We start from the raw sequence: 17230 nt of genomic DNA on the forward strand, positions 1-17230 counted from the left end.
TGACAACCGTCAGCACACAAAAAATAAGGTACCAACAAACATGCTTTAAAGGTACCAACGAACATGCTTTATGTACTAGTGAGCGACGGTACTCGGCCGTACTGGTACCTGCCAAAGATGGAGGAGGAGCAAGGGACGGGGTTGAATGAGACGAGAAGTACATACTAGAGATGGAGAAGAGGAGATGGATCACTACTTCACTAGTGTTGGAGATAGAGAAGTAACAGTAGCAGGGTGGTGGCTGTATGAATCCTAGTCATCACGCGATCTATACTTCCATATCAGCGACACACTATCGGTATATATAGCAGTTATTATATATTTTTTACTTTTCACATTCTATGACCCTGCATGTCTCATTTGACACAACAAAACCGATGAGAAACTACTAGGTTCAGAAGAACAAACAACAATGTGATAGGCTCAACGGTATGGCTGACACCGGGGTGGCCAGTGTTGTATGGTGCACCGATAGCCATGCTCTAAGTTTCAATTGAATCTTGTAAAGAAACATCATGTCTCCTAAGCCCTTGGCCTCATGTGGTTCATCCTAGTAGGTCCATGTGTTGCGCACAGTCGCACAGACTGTTTTTCTACCGGACAATAACAACTGGCAGTTAGGTCACAAGGACACAAGTTATTTTTTACATGATGAAGAGAAACCATATGAGATAATTCAATCATACATCTTGACAAGGATCTAATAACAGCCATAAATTTGAACAAAGCATCAGAAGTTTCAAGGGGCCGAAAAGTACAACAATTTTATGTGCGATTATACTATTGTAGTGGCCGGTTGAACAAGCATGGAGCAAAAGAACTGGCAGGAAACTGGACAAGAAAGACACAACGGAAGGAATATATTCAGAATGTCCTTGCATTGGATAGCTATGCCAAATGTTTATGAAGTACAAACAATTTCAAAATAAAAGGCACTGAAACGTGAATTGAGAATATGAGGGGCTTTCACAACTCACAACTAATTCACTTACATGCCTTAATTCACAAAATACTTTTGGTATATTTAGGAGAGAATATGTTCTTGTTACATAGAAGATGAATTGATAAACATATAGAGTCAATCAAAACTAGGATATTAATTTAAACCCCACCCCCCACCCCCACACACACACTCTCTCTCAATAATTTACAAACCCTTTCGCACTAGGGCGTATATGAACTTCTTCATTTCTTCTTAGCTAGTAGACTCCTTAGACTTCCTCTCATTCTCCAACCTTTCGAACAGGCTACCATCGTAGACTGCCCTTGCAGTGTCCTTGTGGAGAAACCCATCCTTGTCTTTGCACACGTAGTACAGCACCTTCCATTCCGTGAAGCCACCCAACCTGCGGTAGTTTTGCCGGAAAAAAATGAGCTCAAAGGACCACTTAGATGTCACGTTATCCTAACTTATGTGGAGAACTTACCATCCTTTGAAGTCTTTAGGTTCCCTGTTTGCTTCGAGCAGCTCCTGGAGCTCTTTGCCTGTCAGGGCATCAGGCCTGGTGTGGGCATGCTTCTTGAAGATCTCCTCAAACTTTTCAGGAACGAACCTGGAGTCGTAGATGATATATGGTTAGAAATTCTATATATTGGACGGACAACTATTAGACATCCTCGTATTCTTGCAGAAGAGTATAAAAGGCAAGACATGTTATTCGTTTTGTAACAAGACCTGTCTTGACAGAAACACCTACGATAAGTTACAGTAAAAAAAAAAGAGCCTCAAATTCCTCAAGGCTCAGTACATAATATTTGCACTAGTGTCTTTCCGTGCTTTTCAATAATCAGACCTGGGCAGTCCCACTTGTCAGTTAACTAATGCAAGTTTTCTTTTCACCTCGTTTGGCTCCTGGTTCAGTTAACTAATGCAACGGCCATCTCTTCCCAATATTCTTTGCGCCATGCTTTCCATTTCCCATACGAATAGCTGCAGTGGTTGATGCTGTTGCTTTTGACAGCAGAATATTGGGAAGAGATGGCCGTTGCATTAGTTAACAAGCCTACGCCCCCAGCTGTACGCGCTTCCTTTAAACTTTTTCGCTAATGTGCAGTGACACTGCATCCATCAGTCACACTTCTCAATCAGAAAAGTGGCCCTATTATTTTATTTTACTCTTTCTCGCCAGTTCAAACTAATGTGTCCTGGCATTACTTTAACTAATTTGGTTAGCGACTGAATGATTAGTGTCACCTTGTCTTTATCGACCAGTGAAGTACAATGAGAAGTGATTAACTATACTCACCAGATTGAACTGCACTCTTCTGCTGCTGGCATATCAACTACCGGAAGGTTTATATGGATCATGACAGTTGGAAATACATACATACATATATATATATATATATATTATAAAAAAGGTTACTTCGTTTGAAAAAAAAAGGTTACCTTCCGTGGGCATCATACACGTCAGAATCACTTCCGTGCTTGCCCTTGTGGATGTTCTTCACATAAATGGGGAGCTTGAAAGGTGGGGTCTTCTCGTTCTCCTGCAGCAACACGAGGAACATGGAAACCAGTCAGCATCAGAAAAAAATACAGATTGGGGATCCTAACTTACACCTGAACTGATCCGCACGATTTCAGAGTTATACGCTGAAAACACAACCGAAAGGTGTTGGCTTTACTTTGCAAGAGCCTTGAGTGTTCACATATTCACGATGGAATGCAGTGGTAGGCCTTTATCAAAAAAAAAAATGCAGTGGTAGGCGTGTATGCCATAGCCCATAGGACATGGAGCATAGTTTTATGCCTGTCCTTTTCTTTTCCCTTTTTTTCTGAAGAGAAAGGTGGCATCTTTTCAGGTGTGATGTGTGCTGGCATGTGTGTATCTTCACGTTAGGGATTTTATGCTTTGTCCTAGTCGGTATCTGATCATATGGCATTGTTTGGGATTCCTGATTAAGCTATTATTACTCACTCATTTCGGGATTCGAGATTATGTTATTTCCAGGAACTGCGCAGTCAAACTCTTGAAAGTCGGACCCCTCGGTGATAATACATAAACGTGTTTGATTACATTTTTCATGAATTTCAAACATCTTGGAGATGCAATAAGATGTAGTAGTCCCGGATGTATGTCAGAAGACATATGGATACACTGAAGGGCATCTTTTCGTTGAACTTAGGAGGAGCAAAAACCATCATCATTTTACGAGAAGCTGAAGATGTGCTAGAGGGAGACAAAAAGGAGGTTGCTACCCCACTTTGCCCCAAAACAGTTGGGATGTTTGGTAGTACTACGTCAGAACTTCTAAACGCGATAGCTGATCACTGTAAGGCTGTTCTTCCGGGGTTGTAGGAGAGAACTCGATCGCTTTGCTAGATCACTGATGTTAACAATATTTCTAGTTTTCTGCCAAGTTCATGTAATGAAACTAAAATGCTACCGATCAAAACTAGCTAGCCCAAACATGCTGCTACCAAGATTCATATTCCAACTAATTGGAACTCTGGGGAGAGAATGATGAGAGATCGATTAGGTACCGGTATGGTCTTGGGACCAAGCCCGCCGTTGATGAAGATGGCGGCGGCGGCGGACAGCGGCACGCCGCACCCGATCGCGCGGAACCCTGCAGCAGCGAGCAACGCATCGTCCGTTAATTAGCCGCTCTTGGCCATCTACTGCTCACGAGTCCCATTCCGATCCATCCTCACGGGCAAGGGCGAGCAGAGTGGTGGCCTCACCTTCGTAGGTCTCGGAGGAGTAGATGACGCCGTCCTTGTCCCGGTCGAAGAAGGCGACGTGCCGCTGGAGCGGCGTGAGCTCGCCCTGCTCGTACACGTCCGCATTGGAGGAGGAGGAGGGCCGCCGCACCTTGGCGCCGTCTCTGCTGCTCCCCGGTCGTCCCAGCACTGAGAGGAGCAGCGCGGTTACGATTGCGAAACTCGCGCCGCAAAGAACGTGCCGACGGGCCAGCTGGGACCTTTCCGGCCGCGGCTTCCGGGGCGACGGGGCGGCGGCCGTCGTCGCTCCACGCTCGCTCTCCATAGCCCTCCCTCGCCGACGATCGACTAAGAGAGAGGAGCGAGAGTCGTAGCGAGAGATAGCCTTCGAGGGAGGGGAAGGAACGCGGCAGAGGAGGCAGCTGATGAAGCTTTTGTGTGGAGTGGCGCGGCGTGGGGATCGGAGCTATTTGTACGCGGCGGCCCCAGGCAGCCGTGCTGCCCCTTGCCATGTAATGCAATCCAACGTGTCGTGACCCAAGGCTCGTGGCTGGATTTGTATATATATATATATATACACACAAATATCCCCACCTCTGTTTTCCTAACATCTTCGTAGGCTCCGGCGACTGGCGTCGCGTGGTGTTTCCATCGGGAGGACCCTGCCCCCTTCTCTGCCGCACGCGCTAGCTGCTTGCCGGCGGCGGCCGGCCGGCCTGACGGTCACACGGATGACGGGTCACCGGTCGCCTGGTATGGATCGGGTCAACTGCTCTCCGCCGCGCGCGCGTGACGAGATAATAAGCGTGTTTGGTTGTGTGCGAGATGAGCCATCTCCTGCCCTTCTTCATGTGATTTTGCCGGGGGCGTCCACCTGCTGTAATTTCAAGTGCAATTGCAAATGGAGGAGCTACGAAACAGCTTGGTCCTATATGGAGGCGTCCATGAATCGGAGACTAGAAACAACTGTGGACTAGACATTCATGTTGATAGAGTCGGTCTTCAGAAATGAGCTATATATAGCACAAGTCTGATTATCCCCTTTCTCTTCTTTCTTAACAAAAATCTGCATGCCTTCTTTTGTCGAAGAATAACATAACTAAGGCCCGTTTGGATCCCAGTGCTAATTAGTGAAAGTGCTAAACTTTAGCACTAGCTCATCCAAACGGGAGTGCTAATGTGGTGGGCTAAACTTTAGCCCAGATTTAAAAACTTTAGCATGTATATAAATGCTAATATGTGCTAAAGTTTAGCACTCAACTTTATCTCATCTAAACAGACGCTGACACGTTGTATATTGCCTGCTGATCTAGTCTTATCATCACGAACTTTTCATGCTACTTTTGCAGTCGTTACTTCACTTGTTAACTAAACGCTGCTGTCAGGGATCGACTAGCTAGTATAAGAGCAGTTATCAGCCAATCATCGCTAGTAATCATGCCAGTCGGGGTTGCAGAAAGGGAACGAATAGATGCACATGGTGACCGCTGACCAGATCAATTTGTTCAGTATATACAGTCATAGCTGGGGAGCGTGCATGCGGCCTGAATCGATCCATTCCTTTGTCCGTCGCTCGTTTTCATCCCTCAAGGATATACTCCCTCCATCAGTGTAAGCCATACTTTGGTAGAGGAAAAGACTCCAAAGCATGTTTTTAACCTTTGATTTCTCCTACAATCTTTTCTCGATTGCTGCAAAATCATCACCTTCAATGAAGTACTTTGAATACATATTTCTCCACATTTCTTGCTAAACATGCATAAAACTTGACTAACTGTTGGTCAAAACTTGCGCGGTTTGACTTTTTTCGAATCAAAATATGCCTTAATGCTAGATAGAAAGAGTGGTAATTAACTATTGAGCCTTATACTGAATCACAAAATCAGACAGGACAATAGTCAGATACGGAATAGGAGTGGGCAAATATATATTTTTATCAAATTGTGCCAACTAGGATTTTGAATTCGAGACAGTTGGCCTTAAGAACACATCGAGTTGTATGAAACAACTGGCTCATCATACCCAAAAGCAAGTAAAAACAGCTCCAAATAATAAACAGAACATAAAGTGAAATAATGGAGGCACAATTCACAGTTCACCTACCATGTTTCACAAAATACTTTCAATATATTTAGACGAGAGGACAGGCTCTTGTTACATATATAAAAGATGAATTGACAAACTAGGATATAAAATTACTGATCCACACAAGCCATAATATAATATAATTTACGAATTCACGCACGCTAGCTTTATGATGTTCTTATCATTTCTTATTAGTAGACTCCTTAGACTTCCTGTCCTTCTCCAACCTTTCAAATAGGCTGCCATCATAGACTGCCCTGACAGTGTCCTTGTGAAGGAACCCTTTTTCGTCTTTGCAGAGGGAGTAGAGCACCTTCCACTCCGTGAAACCACCCAGCCTGTGGTATTTTGCATAAAAATACTGAGCTCAGAGGAACATCACTTTACATCTGATGCCATATTATCCCAACTCTTGAAGAGGACTTACCATCCTTTGAAGTCCTTAGGCTCCCTGTTTGCTTTTAGCAGCTCCTGCAGCTCTTTGCCTGTTAAAGCATCAGGCCTAGTGTGGGCATGCTTCTTGAAGATCGCCTCAAACTTTTCAGGAACGAACCTGGAGGTTCATAGATACCATGATGACTAGCAATTATTTATAGCTGAAAAGGCTTGAACTGGATTTTGTTTGTAACCTCTCTAGATAATTATGAGAGATCCTTGTTTTTTTCATGACAGATTACAGTGAAGTCAAAGGCATCGGATTCCTCATTATATCTGCATTAGTGTCTTTCTTTGTTTTCTTTAGTCAGAGTTGGGTAGTGCCACTTGTCTCTTGTTAACACTTGGTCTTTCGACCTCATGCTCATTAGCCAATAAGACTGATCTGATAAAATTCAGATACGTGTTATTGCAACCTAGCGTTGTTTTAGTCAGTACCTAAACCTACAACACGCTAACAAAATTAAGTAACCCAAATGTTTGATCTAAAACTAAAAGGTAGGTGTTGAGTGTTGCTTTAGACAAAGGGCAAAACGACATAGGCAACCCTTCATTCATCCCTGCTGTTTCCTCGAACCTTTTGTTCATCAACTATATATGGGCTAAGTCATCTCACATGAGAGAATTGGCACTATCAATTGTTTAGTTCTGGTTAGCAACTCATTCTCATGTCTCTTAATACTCCATGCATGTGTGGCTACTTGTTTATTACGGTAAACTTGTCTTTATTTAGTGTACAATGGCAAGTGATTATCTCTGACTAAAAACTGGCATATTGTGCTGCTGGCATGTGACGACCTGTCTGAACCCTGAATTTTTACATGGTGATGGTGACAGATGGGAATTTGAAGTAGGTACCATCCGTTGGCATCGTACACGCCCGAGTCGCTCCCGTGCTTGCCCTTTTGGATGTTCTTCACGTAAATGGGGAGCTTGAACGCTGGAGCCTTCTCGTTCTCCTGATTTAACAAGGAAACCAATCAGCAACAGCAGAAAAAAAAAGAAAAAAGAGAAGAAAGTTGATCACTGCACCTGAATTATACGTATGAAAATATAACCGAAAAGGTGTAGCTTTACGTGGTTGAGTGTTCATAATGGTATGCGGTGGTTCATATGTGTATGCCATGCATGAGACATGGACCTTAGCTTTATGTATGCAATTATGCTAGCCTAGACTTTCCCTTTCTTTCTGAAAAGAAAGGGGGCATTAATTGCATCGTCTTTTCATGTTGTAGCGTGTGCTGGCAACTAGCATGTATGTCACTCTTTAGGACTCGCGCTTTAGGACCATTGCTCCCACTGAATAATTATCTGATAGATAATATCACATTGTTGAGGACTCTGTTGTTCTTTGTTGTTGTTCTTTTGGGAATGGTGGGGTAGAACTTTGAACACTTTGGCAACTAAATACACGTGTATTTATTTGATTGTGTTTTCATAGTCGTTAATTAATATTGTATAATCATCAAATACACTAGTCCAAAATGTATATTGTAGGACATGTTAACAATGTCCTAGATGGCATCTTCAGTTATGAACACAGAAGGAGCACAAACCAGCATCTTTTGCCACAAGCTGACGCTGTGCAAGAGCGAAACCTGAAGCAACCTCAAGAACTCCTATCGTCGCCTCATGCGACAACTGGCCTTCTTAGACGATTGGCGGTATGTCGTAACTTCTAAAGGATCACTACTAACCACCACAAAGATTTTAACTTCTTCCTGACATGTATAAAAGCTCGCTTTGCTAAATAGCTATACATTTAGCAATAGCCAAAGGCCAAACTGGAGATTCAGAGCTCGGCCAGAGCAAAGAAAATCTACAGCAAACTGAAACCATTCAGCATCGATCTGACCCAGAGAGAGAAAAAGGGTCCGGCGAGACGTCACATACCGGTATGGTCTTGGGTCCAAGGAGTCCGTTGATGAAGAGGGCGCTGAAGGCGGAGAGCGGGACGCCGGCCCCGATCGCGCGGAACCCTTCATATGTCTCGGAGGCGTAGATGACGCCGTCCTTGTCGCGGTCGAAGAAGGCGACGTGCCGCTGCAGCGGCGTGAGCTCGCCCTTGTACACGTCCGCCAGGGAGGAACCCTTCACGCTGCTGCTCCCTGGTAGTCCAGCACAGAGAGGAACGCACGTACGGTTATCACAAGAGCAAATTAAGCCCGCGTCACAAATTAAAGTGGTTTCTTCCGACTTGTAACTCCCTCCCTCTCTATCGCTCTTGCTAACGCTTCCTTCCTGGGGGAACTGGAGCTGGACGGACTTACCGGCGTCCGCAGGTTCGCAGGCCATGGAGCGGCGAGGCTAGGCGAGATCTCCCTCGTCGCCGACGAGGACCAGCGAGGGGCTAGCTCGTAGAGGGAGGGGGGAGATCGGATCGCCGAGGAAATCAATGTCGCGGCGGCCGCAGAGGTGTTGTGGTGATGCCAATGAGCTGGTGTAGTGGTGGAGGTGGTGATGGCCTGGTGGGCAGCTGACAGAGGGCTTGTGGAGTTGTGGATGCGCGTTGCGCTGGGGGTGCTATTTGTACGCGCGGCCCCCGGCCGGGTTGCGTGCCTGGCTAAGCTAAGCCGTAAGCAGCCAGCCTTAACAAAATGCGAGATTTTGTATACATGTATTCAGAGCTGCAGCAGTACGTCGGGCGCCGCCGTCGCGAGCTGCTCGCCTGCTCCGGCTCCGGCCGGCCGAAGTTTCGTGGCGCGCAACGCAAGCGCGCACGAGCTGGCGGCGGCGAGCACGTGCGGTGTAGCTCCCCGCTGCAGCGCTCTGCGCAGGATGAGGATGGGCGAAAACGACCGCGCACGGAACGAAAGCAAATCGGCCGACGGCGGCCTGTTTGTTACGTCCACAGGGAGTACGGGAGGCCAAGGGAACCCGCGCAGCAAAACCGACCGGCCGAGCGTGACCGCGCGCCGAAGCAGACGGGACGGGACGCCGTAGCCCGCACACCACACTACCACAGGCCGGCCGCAGCTAGTGCCGGAGCAGGGCCAAGGACAGTGGCCACACCACGGCGCCACGCCACGCGCCCACGCCACCCGCGCTGCTAGCGACTGGGACGACGGGAAGGCGACAGCACGGGCGCGTTGGCGACGACCGACCCGGCGCGAGAGCCCGGCCGTGGCCGCGGCGCTGCCGTCCGTCCGCGCGTGCGCGTCAATCAGTCTCTGATCCAAAGACTCCGGCTGCCGCCGAAAGGTCGACGCACGAACCTCGAAGAGACAGCAACACCCTGACCACCCTGTAGAATGTCGTTGGGGTGAGGACGTGTCGCCGCCGCCCGTCATAGATCGTCTTAATTCTTCCCCGATTGACCCCTACCGCTCCATGTGGCCGTGCCAGCGTCATCTTTCGGGGTAATCACTACAGTGTCACCACTCACCGCGTTCGTGAAGAGGAGATCAACCTTCCATGAGCATGTTTTAAATGCTAAACTTTAACATATATTAACACTCATGCGTATGCTAAAGTTTTTAAATCTTTACTAAAGTTTAACCTATTCTATCAGCACTTCCGTTTAGAGAAGCTGGTGGTAGAGTTCAACACTTTCACCTATTAGCATTTGGTTCTAAACATTATCCTAATTCTAACGTGAGCCATTTTCTCCCCTCACGCCAAGCCAATGCTCTGAACTTCCGGAGTAGTGGAGCCTGAACACCAGGAGGACATCGCATCAGAATTCAGAAGCGTGCAAGCTAGTCATCAGGTGCGGAGCCTTTTTCGAGCGTGCTAGTTCATCAGCACGCTCGAAATCCCCCAAATTGCAATGCACTCCACAGCCGATCAAGTCTTCATAGGTTGCTTGTTGCTTTGATAAGATCAGAGCAAAGGCCTTTCTTGCCTAGAGTTCCAGTTACGTCCACTTCCAAAATTGATTTTAAGAAAAAAAAAACTGGAGCAAACTTTACTGAAAATAAATTTCAAATTAAAATCCAAACAGCTCTTCTCCTGTCCGGTTACACAAACCTTGACGGAATCCATCTCCGTCCAGGCCAGCCACCTCGTCTGATCTGACCGTTTTACAAACACGTGTGACATCTGAGTTCTGGATTTGACGAAACAATCAAACACGCACAAGCCGGACGCAGCTTGTTTTAAAAGGGACTCGTCACTGCAAAACTAATTTTAAGGGGTTACAACGGCTTGGAACAACGCACCTGCGAGGCCATTCGATGAGACAGCAAAGCATGCGTGGCTCTATGTGCATCTTCTATTGCCTGGAGAGCCACAGGCTGTTAGAAAACTCCCCAAGTGACACGAATTGATCCAAAATCTCAGAAAAGAAAAAGGCAGCCTTATAAACCAACTGTGATTGTGACCTGCAGCAACAAAGCTAGCCAGGTCCTATCCTAGATTCCTAGTTGGAGTAGCAACGACTGGCGTAGGCATTTCATACCCATAGACTCGGTCACATACTCTTTTATTTGGAATGATATTGTATTAATCGTATGAATTATTAACAACAGGACTGACTTGTTCCGATCGTTAGGAACTTCTGATACCAGTTTTTAAGTGGTTGCGTAATGGTGGCTGTGGTTGGAACAAGTATAAATGCAGTTAATGATCATGGCCTAATCATGCCAATCCAGTTTGCAGAAACCAATGATGCCTGCACCTAGTGACCAGATTTATTCAATACATTGTCATGGTCATAAAAATTGTTAGACGAACCTGGATTGAGGCCAGATACCTGTTAGCAGCCATTTGGCAATGAAGATGGTCAACATAAGTTAGCAGCCATTTGGCAATGAAGATGGTCAACATAAGTTGGCAGCAATGAAGAAATATGATAACAGAAACTAGGACATATATTCAGCTCAAAATAAATTTAACTTTCATCTGTTGCCAGACTCAATAATTAGTACTCCCTCCGTTCTCTTATATTTTTTTATGCTGATTAGCTGAAATTTAAGCTAATCAGCGTCAAATATAAGAGAACAGAGGGAATAACCTGATTGGTCCCAGGAAATATCTACTTCTGTGCAGATTAAGATAGGCACAAATGACTGCATCAGGACAGATAGGTCCCAAGAGAAAGGTGATGTATCATTGCCCTGTTGAGGAATAAAGGAAGGCTGCAGGTTTGAACCATGGTGAGTGTGACGACTTGACTGCAACACCAGAAACCTTCATCCACTTCTGACATGAAAGCACCATGAAGAAGCCACATCCTAATGCGCACTTACAGCAGAAGCAGACTGAAATGAAATGTAGTGTTAGGGCACAAATATGAAATATTACCAGGAAATCCCATTCAAAACCAGATTGAGACTGTACAATAATCAACGGATCACGCATTCATGCCCGTAGAAACTGATGCAGGGTGGAGCAAAGACATACGTGGAAAAATCCAATCATCTTTTACACTGAGGAAATAATGAGATCCCTGCATCGTGGTCGACAAAATTACATGTTTCTGCACTGGAGTCGAATGAGCTGCAAGCTCTATATTGTCCCCCTAATTGACAGATCCAATAAGAATGTCATAGAGATGCCCACATACGAAAGATAAAGATACGAATGGGAGATCTTCCAATGGGAGGGAATTAAGCTGTAGAACTCTTAAGCTGTTGATACAGAGTCCAGAGAAAAGCACATGCATATCTTGGTTACTGTGCTTATATTTCTGATGGCAAAGTCCAAGCGTGTGAGGACATTGCCACATTGGGCATATAATACAGGACCAACAACCTGAACAAATAAACATGGTATTACTAAATTCATATCTCATTGGAAAAAGTGGTATCTGGCAATGGACTATCCCATTTCATCAGTGGGTTGAGACTGAGGTAAATCCGAAGTGCCCCGCAACAAACTTCAGGAGAAATGCATCATACAATGCCTGTTGAGGTTGTGAACTTTTTCAAGAGAGAATCCCAACACCCTGGATGTGCTAAGTACTGCTAACTCTGTGGTTGCTGCAGCAGCTGCTCAAAGACCAAAACATTGCTAATTAATCCACAACATCCTTACTTGTCGCGAAAAAAGATCACACAAAGTCGGTTCCAACAAAGTTAAATTAGTTGCAACAAAAATTCCATGAGAACTTAGTTCCAACCAAGTTGAGAAACAAGTGTAATGAATACAAACAATTGGAGAACTCCCGGATACAGCAGATCTGTGTAAACTAAGTTCAGATCAGAAGGTCAAGTAGTCTTGAGTGCATAAGGAAATTCATGCATAAATAATGTGTCCGGGATCCTCAAACATGCGAGGACTTACTGAAGGGACATTGCAGCTGGCTGATTACTGAAGGGACATTGCAGGTGGACTATCTAGCTTTTAGGTCTCATTGAGCACCATGGTCCAATAAAATTGAACAGATGTGTTCAATGATTGCATAATTTAAAACAGCCTAGTATCCACTATCCACCATTAGATACCAAATTACATTACACAGGAATAAAGAAGCACGACTTCTATGAGGTAAAATAACTTCCATGCAGTAAAATACAGTACTGACAATGTCATGGTTACTGCACACAGGTTCCAATTTGTGTGGCTACTTTTAAACAAACCCCATAATTTGATTAGCTGAAATGCTCAATCACAGCATGCTGGTAAGTTCTCAGACAAACAAGCTCCGTAAAAACTCATAGTACAATTCATGTGCTTTTCTGGATTTTCTATTGAAGCCAACCCCCCACCCCCTCCTCAAAAGAAAAAAAAAGGCAATGGTCCATATTTGAGGCCTCTCTCATCCCAATCCCATAGTGAAAGGGGGAACAATGAAAACTATGCATGCTAATTCATTGTGGCACCGTGTTTGTAACTCTTACAAGTATCATCAAACACTAATGAGCAAAAGAAAGCATAACAAGAAGTTGGGTTCATTCGATACATGCCCATGCAATTGATAAGGCTATTATAAAATTCAATATCAAATTTGTTAAACCTATGGTTAGAGGAATCACAGGCTTTTGCAAAATACACTTATTTCTAGTTATTTTATGCAGAAACCTATAAAAACTAATAAGATTCAATGCTATGGTCTAGCACATGCAGCATATGGAATTTGAGGCGCACTGTAGTTTTTTCCAATTCCTTGATTAATTTCTTAATGTTTCAATGCAAGCAGGTCAAAGCGCTTCAGTGCACCAAGACCCTGAATCCTGAGCAGGTACAACCCACAGTAAATTATATAGAGAGCACAAGCAATTCAGACAATAGAAATACAGCTTGAACTAGAGCACATAGCTGAACCGGTAGGGCACTAAAAACTGCATTTTACCTGGAAAGATGGCTGATACTGATCACAAGAAATCTGTACATAAGCCACAAAAATAATTATCCTCATTCATATCAATGTGCTTCAACTGCAGGCTTGTCTAGCAAGCGAGCACACCAAGGTTGGTGTGCAGAAAGATGCCCATGATATAATGCACTGGAAGACCACATATACGCATGAGATCAAATGGTGAGAAAACTGACCGTTTTCTCTAAAGGGAATTACTGGATCAGTTGATAGAAACTTCTTTTTTGAAAAATAAGGGGAAAATGCAAATTGCATACATTTGTCCATATAGGTGCATATGCACCATTAAATGAACTTTCATGGATTTAGATTGCTGAACTTGAATTTGACTGAAGAACCCCCAAAGTTGCCCAAGTTATTTGCATAACATGTACACTGCTAAGGAATGCCAATTTTTCCTCCGCCTTTGACACTGATATGACATTCCAATTTCAAAGACAAGCACATATCCAAAGTGTCTTCAATAAAAATAACTAACAAAGGGGAAAATGATCGTTTAGCATTTTCACGAACTGTACATCTTCTGGAAACCTAAAATATTCAAGATGTGTGCACTCTATTGCTATGGCTTAAAGACTAGAGTTTTTTGGCGATTCTGCTTCCTTATCAGCTATCATTTGAACTAGCTTGGACAAAAATATCTTGTTAAATAAAGTTAGCTGAAACCAAATGGAGAATAAAAAACAACAAGCACAGAAAGTGACCTTTCACTCCTTATAGGATTGATAATAATAGTTAAATTATGGGTCCTTTTGAGAATTAGAAAACTAAAACTACGTCAGAAACGACCCATGCAACCAAATAAACGATGAAACTTTACAGGCAGAATTACAACCCTTGAGGGCTCATGTCCATCTGGAGTTCAGGACAGCAAAGTGGCACGCGTCCCAATCAACTGAGCGAGGACTGCCACTAATGCCGGTGTGCATGCATGTTTCTATCCATTTCAACTAGTCTGTACATGCATATATGGCTAGGCCAGCATTTATAATGGAGTAAAATCCGTTTTACCCCCTCAACTTATGGTCGAGTTTACAAAACCGGACAAATTACCCCCTAAAATAAGTCAAAGCGGTATGCGAAGTGATTTTTGCTGATTTAGCTTCCCTCTTTCTCACTTACATGTGGTCCCCACCTATCACCACCTACTTCTTCTCCCTTCCTCTCCTCCTCCACCATGGCCGAGCCGAGCCCCTCACCGCGCGTTCCGGCCGTCCGCGCCGCGCCGCGCGGCCTTCGCGGCGCTGCTCACGCCGCTCCTCCTCGCGGCCCTCTCCTTCCTCCTCTCCTCCGCGCCAGCCTCCTCGGCGCCGCCGTCCGCGCGCCTGTGCTTGCCCCAGCTCCGCCCCTGGGGCTGCGCCTCGTCCTCCTCCCTGTGAAATGCGACGACCAGGCGTGCGCGGCCGAGCAGATTATGGCCGGCGGTGAGGGGGCTCAATTCGGCCATGGTAGAGAAGGGAGAGAAGGGGGGAAGAAAAGAGGTTGGTGGTGACGTGTGGGGGCCACATGTAAGTGTGGGAGGGGAAAGATTGGTGGGTGGGTCCCGCATGCCAGCGGCAAAAACCACTTCACGTACCGCTTTGACTTATTCTTAAGGCTAATTTGTCTGGTTTCGTAAAGTTAGAGGATGTCGTTCTCTGATTTTTGAGTTAGGGGGTTCTCAAACTCGGCCACAAATTTAGGGGGGTAAAATGGACTTTACTCTTGATAATATGATGACCTCATCATGGAAACAGTGCATCCACTGTAATTCAAATGGAAGACAGTAATGTTTCCTTACATTACAACAACCCCACATGTGTATACAAATCCGAACCTTTGGGGAGTAAACAATAAACATCGACTAGTATTACAACTTGAAGTGATCAACTGGAGCTTTGCTGGAAAGGTTTCGTCTAAAGAAGGTCCCCAGAAACTCAGACATGGTAAAATTCCTGTACTTTGGTGGGTTATCTGCAGAAACCAGCTCTGGTAATGGTCCATAAAAAACTGAGTCCCCTCTTTTACCAGGATTGAAAAATATTGCGATTGAAACTCTTGCTTCTTTGCGTGTATTCATAATCACCCGATGGTCGACACTCTTGTACTTATCATTAGACATGATCTGAGGAAAAGATAGGATGAAAAAGTAAAGTTAGATAAGATGGTGCCATCCTAATTAGAGCTGATCTTTACCACACTAAATTGTGGATTGAGGTGTGTGAATAGGCATATTTGTATAACTCATGCCAGCATGACAGACATTCAGTTACCTATGCATACTTGTGGTCAAATCAAAGACTAATGTCTACAGCTTTATTATATATTCTCACCGTAAAACCAAACATGTCATGAGTTTTTGCTTGGAAGCTAACAGGCATCTCTATACATGGTTTCTGTCAGGAATCGGAAGATATCAAGTATTCAAACAGGCGCCGAGTAATTCTAGAGTTGCATACTATGGAGCAATATGTTCCAACAATCTGACCTGTAAGGCTGTAACAACTATTTTACTCCCACGATTTGGTCAAGACATAAGTGTAACCAGCTATGGTGTGTAATTTTGCCATTTGAATGCTTAAAGCAGTATAAGAACTGAAGTATTTAGAACATTGGAGTTTTTATATAATGTGAAGTCAAGTTAATTTGAAGAACTTAGAGCCCACAAAGAGTTACTCGATGGTGCAGATTGAACAGAATTGGCAGAAGAGAGAAGACTGAATTCAGATACTTGAGATATAACGGATTCTGATCATACGGGTTGCAGTTGGATTAATTGGCTACTTTCGAAGTAACAATAATCTGATTGTACCTGCAAGAGGTCCCCGACGTTGATTACAAGCGCACCGGGCACAGGGTTCACATCCACCCAGTAGCTCGCCCCATCATCATCAGTTTGCTTCACCTGCAGGCCACCCACACAATCCTGCGCGAGGACGGTGAGCACGGCGGGGTCTGTGTGCGGGACGACGCCCATGGTGCGCTCGGGCTCGGGGCACACCGGGTAGTAGTGGCAGATCATGACCCTACCCTCGAGGCAGGAAGCCTCCTCCAGCTTCGTAGGCCCGAGCCCAAGCCCCTCGGAGAGGAGCCCCAGCAGGGCGCGCCCCACGGCGGTGGCGTGCGCGTCCCACTCGAGGGCCTCGTCGCGGCAGACGGCCGGGATGCGCGCCGGGTCGGGCCTCTCGGGCCCGAACGCTATCCGGATGGTGTCTCGCCAGCTCGCGGCGGGGGCCTGGAACAGGTCGACGTTGGAGGAGTAGGAGACCCCGCCGGGCATGGCGCGGCCGTAGTGCGCGGCGCGCTCGGCGGCGGGGAGCTCGTTGAAGGCGCGCACGGCGGCGAGCGCCCGCGCGGGGTAGTCCTCGGGGACGCCGAGGGCCTGGTGGTGGTTGATGAGGTGGAAGAAGCCCCAGCTGCGGGCGGCCTCGGCGGCTGCGGCGGCGGCGAGGGTCGCGGGGAGGGAGAGGTCGACGACGGGGATGGAGACGCCCGGGGGCGCGAGGGGCGCGGAGGCGTAGGGGTCCGGGTGCACGAAGAGCGCGGGGACGGAGGAGACGCCGGACTCGACGAGGCCGCGGACGCCCGTGCGGGACTCGTCGAAGGCCTTGAGGAGCGCGGCGCGGTCGGACTGGGGCGCCGGAGCGGAGGGCGACGCCGCCATGGCCGAGCCGCCGAGGCGCTTGGGGTGGGGCTGCGTGGAGTGGAGGGGAAGGCGCTAACTTGGCCGGGAGGGGTGGATGGTGCTTGGGGTGGTGGCCCGTTGGCGCGGCGAGTCCTTATCCTGTCGCCATCGTCCGTTTCGT

The 17230-nt window shown here is 46.3% G+C and overlaps 3 protein-coding genes across 3 annotated transcripts; all 3 read right to left on the reverse strand.

Annotated features, from left to right (window-relative positions):
• Window positions 1-843: 843 nt before the first annotated feature.
• Window positions 844-4086, reverse strand: LOC112890903 (probable peroxygenase 4). The gene is made up of 5 exons (XM_025957774.1): window positions 3689-4086; window positions 3488-3573; window positions 2390-2490; window positions 1428-1553; window positions 844-1346 (listed from the first exon to the last, which is right to left on the reverse strand). The coding sequence occupies exons 1-5, from the start codon at window positions 3990-3992 to the stop codon at window positions 1196-1198; spliced, it is 768 nt and encodes a 255-aa protein (XP_025813559.1). The 5' UTR covers window positions 3993-4086; the 3' UTR covers window positions 844-1195.
• A 1688-nt stretch (window positions 4087-5774) lies between these two features.
• LOC112890904 (probable peroxygenase 5) lies at window positions 5775-8696 on the reverse strand. The gene is made up of 5 exons (XM_025957775.1): window positions 8458-8696; window positions 8081-8295; window positions 7046-7146; window positions 6180-6305; window positions 5775-6090 (listed from the first exon to the last, which is right to left on the reverse strand). Exons 1-5 carry the CDS (start codon window positions 8480-8482, stop codon window positions 5934-5936), a joined length of 624 nt encoding a protein of 207 aa, XP_025813560.1. The 5' UTR covers window positions 8483-8696; the 3' UTR covers window positions 5775-5933.
• Window positions 8697-15122: 6426 nt separating this feature from the next.
• Window positions 15123-17230, reverse strand: LOC112891073 (1-aminocyclopropane-1-carboxylate oxidase homolog 4-like). Its single transcript, XM_025957975.1, has 2 exons — window positions 16237-17230; window positions 15123-15549 (listed from the first exon to the last, which is right to left on the reverse strand). The coding sequence occupies exons 1-2, from the start codon at window positions 17086-17088 to the stop codon at window positions 15295-15297; spliced, it is 1107 nt and encodes a 368-aa protein (XP_025813760.1). The 5' UTR covers window positions 17089-17230; the 3' UTR covers window positions 15123-15294.

Source organism: Panicum hallii, chromosome 4, assembly GCF_002211085.1.
Source record: "Panicum hallii strain FIL2 chromosome 4, PHallii_v3.1, whole genome shotgun sequence".
Lineage (NCBI taxonomy): Eukaryota > Viridiplantae > Streptophyta > Magnoliopsida > Poales > Poaceae > Panicum > Panicum hallii.

Excerpts from the sequence above, each read along its gene's own strand:
- LOC112890903 (XM_025957774.1), bottom strand. The coding sequence starts at position 3,992 with ATGGAGAGCGAGCGTGGAGCGACGACGGCCGCCGCCCCGTCGCCCCGG. Across the intron at positions 3,574-3,688 it reads CTCCTCCGAGACCTACGAAG|GGTTCCGCGCGATCGGGTGC; the intron begins GTGAGGCCACCA and ends TCGCTGCTGCAG. Across the intron at positions 1,554-2,389 it reads GTGTATGATGCCCACGGAAG|GTTCGTTCCTGAAAAGTTTG; the intron begins GTAACCTTTTTT and ends CTACGACTCCAG.
- LOC112890904 (XM_025957775.1), bottom strand. The coding sequence starts at position 8,482 with ATGGCCTGCGAACCTGCGGACGCCG. Across the intron at positions 7,147-8,080 it reads TTGGACCCAAGACCATACCG|GAGAACGAGAAGGCTCCAGC; the intron begins GTATGTGACGTC and ends TTGTTAAATCAG. Across the intron at positions 6,091-6,179 it reads CCTAAGGACTTCAAAGGATG|GCTGGGTGGTTTCACGGAGT; the intron begins GTAAGTCCTCTT and ends AAAATACCACAG.
- LOC112891073 (XM_025957975.1), bottom strand. The coding sequence starts at position 17,088 with ATGGCGGCGTCGCCCTCCGCTCCGGCGCCCCAGTCCGACCGCGCCGCG. Across the intron at positions 15,550-16,236 it reads ACGTCGGGGACCTCTTGCAG|ATCATGTCTAATGATAAGTA; the intron begins GTACAATCAGAT and ends TCTTTTCCTCAG.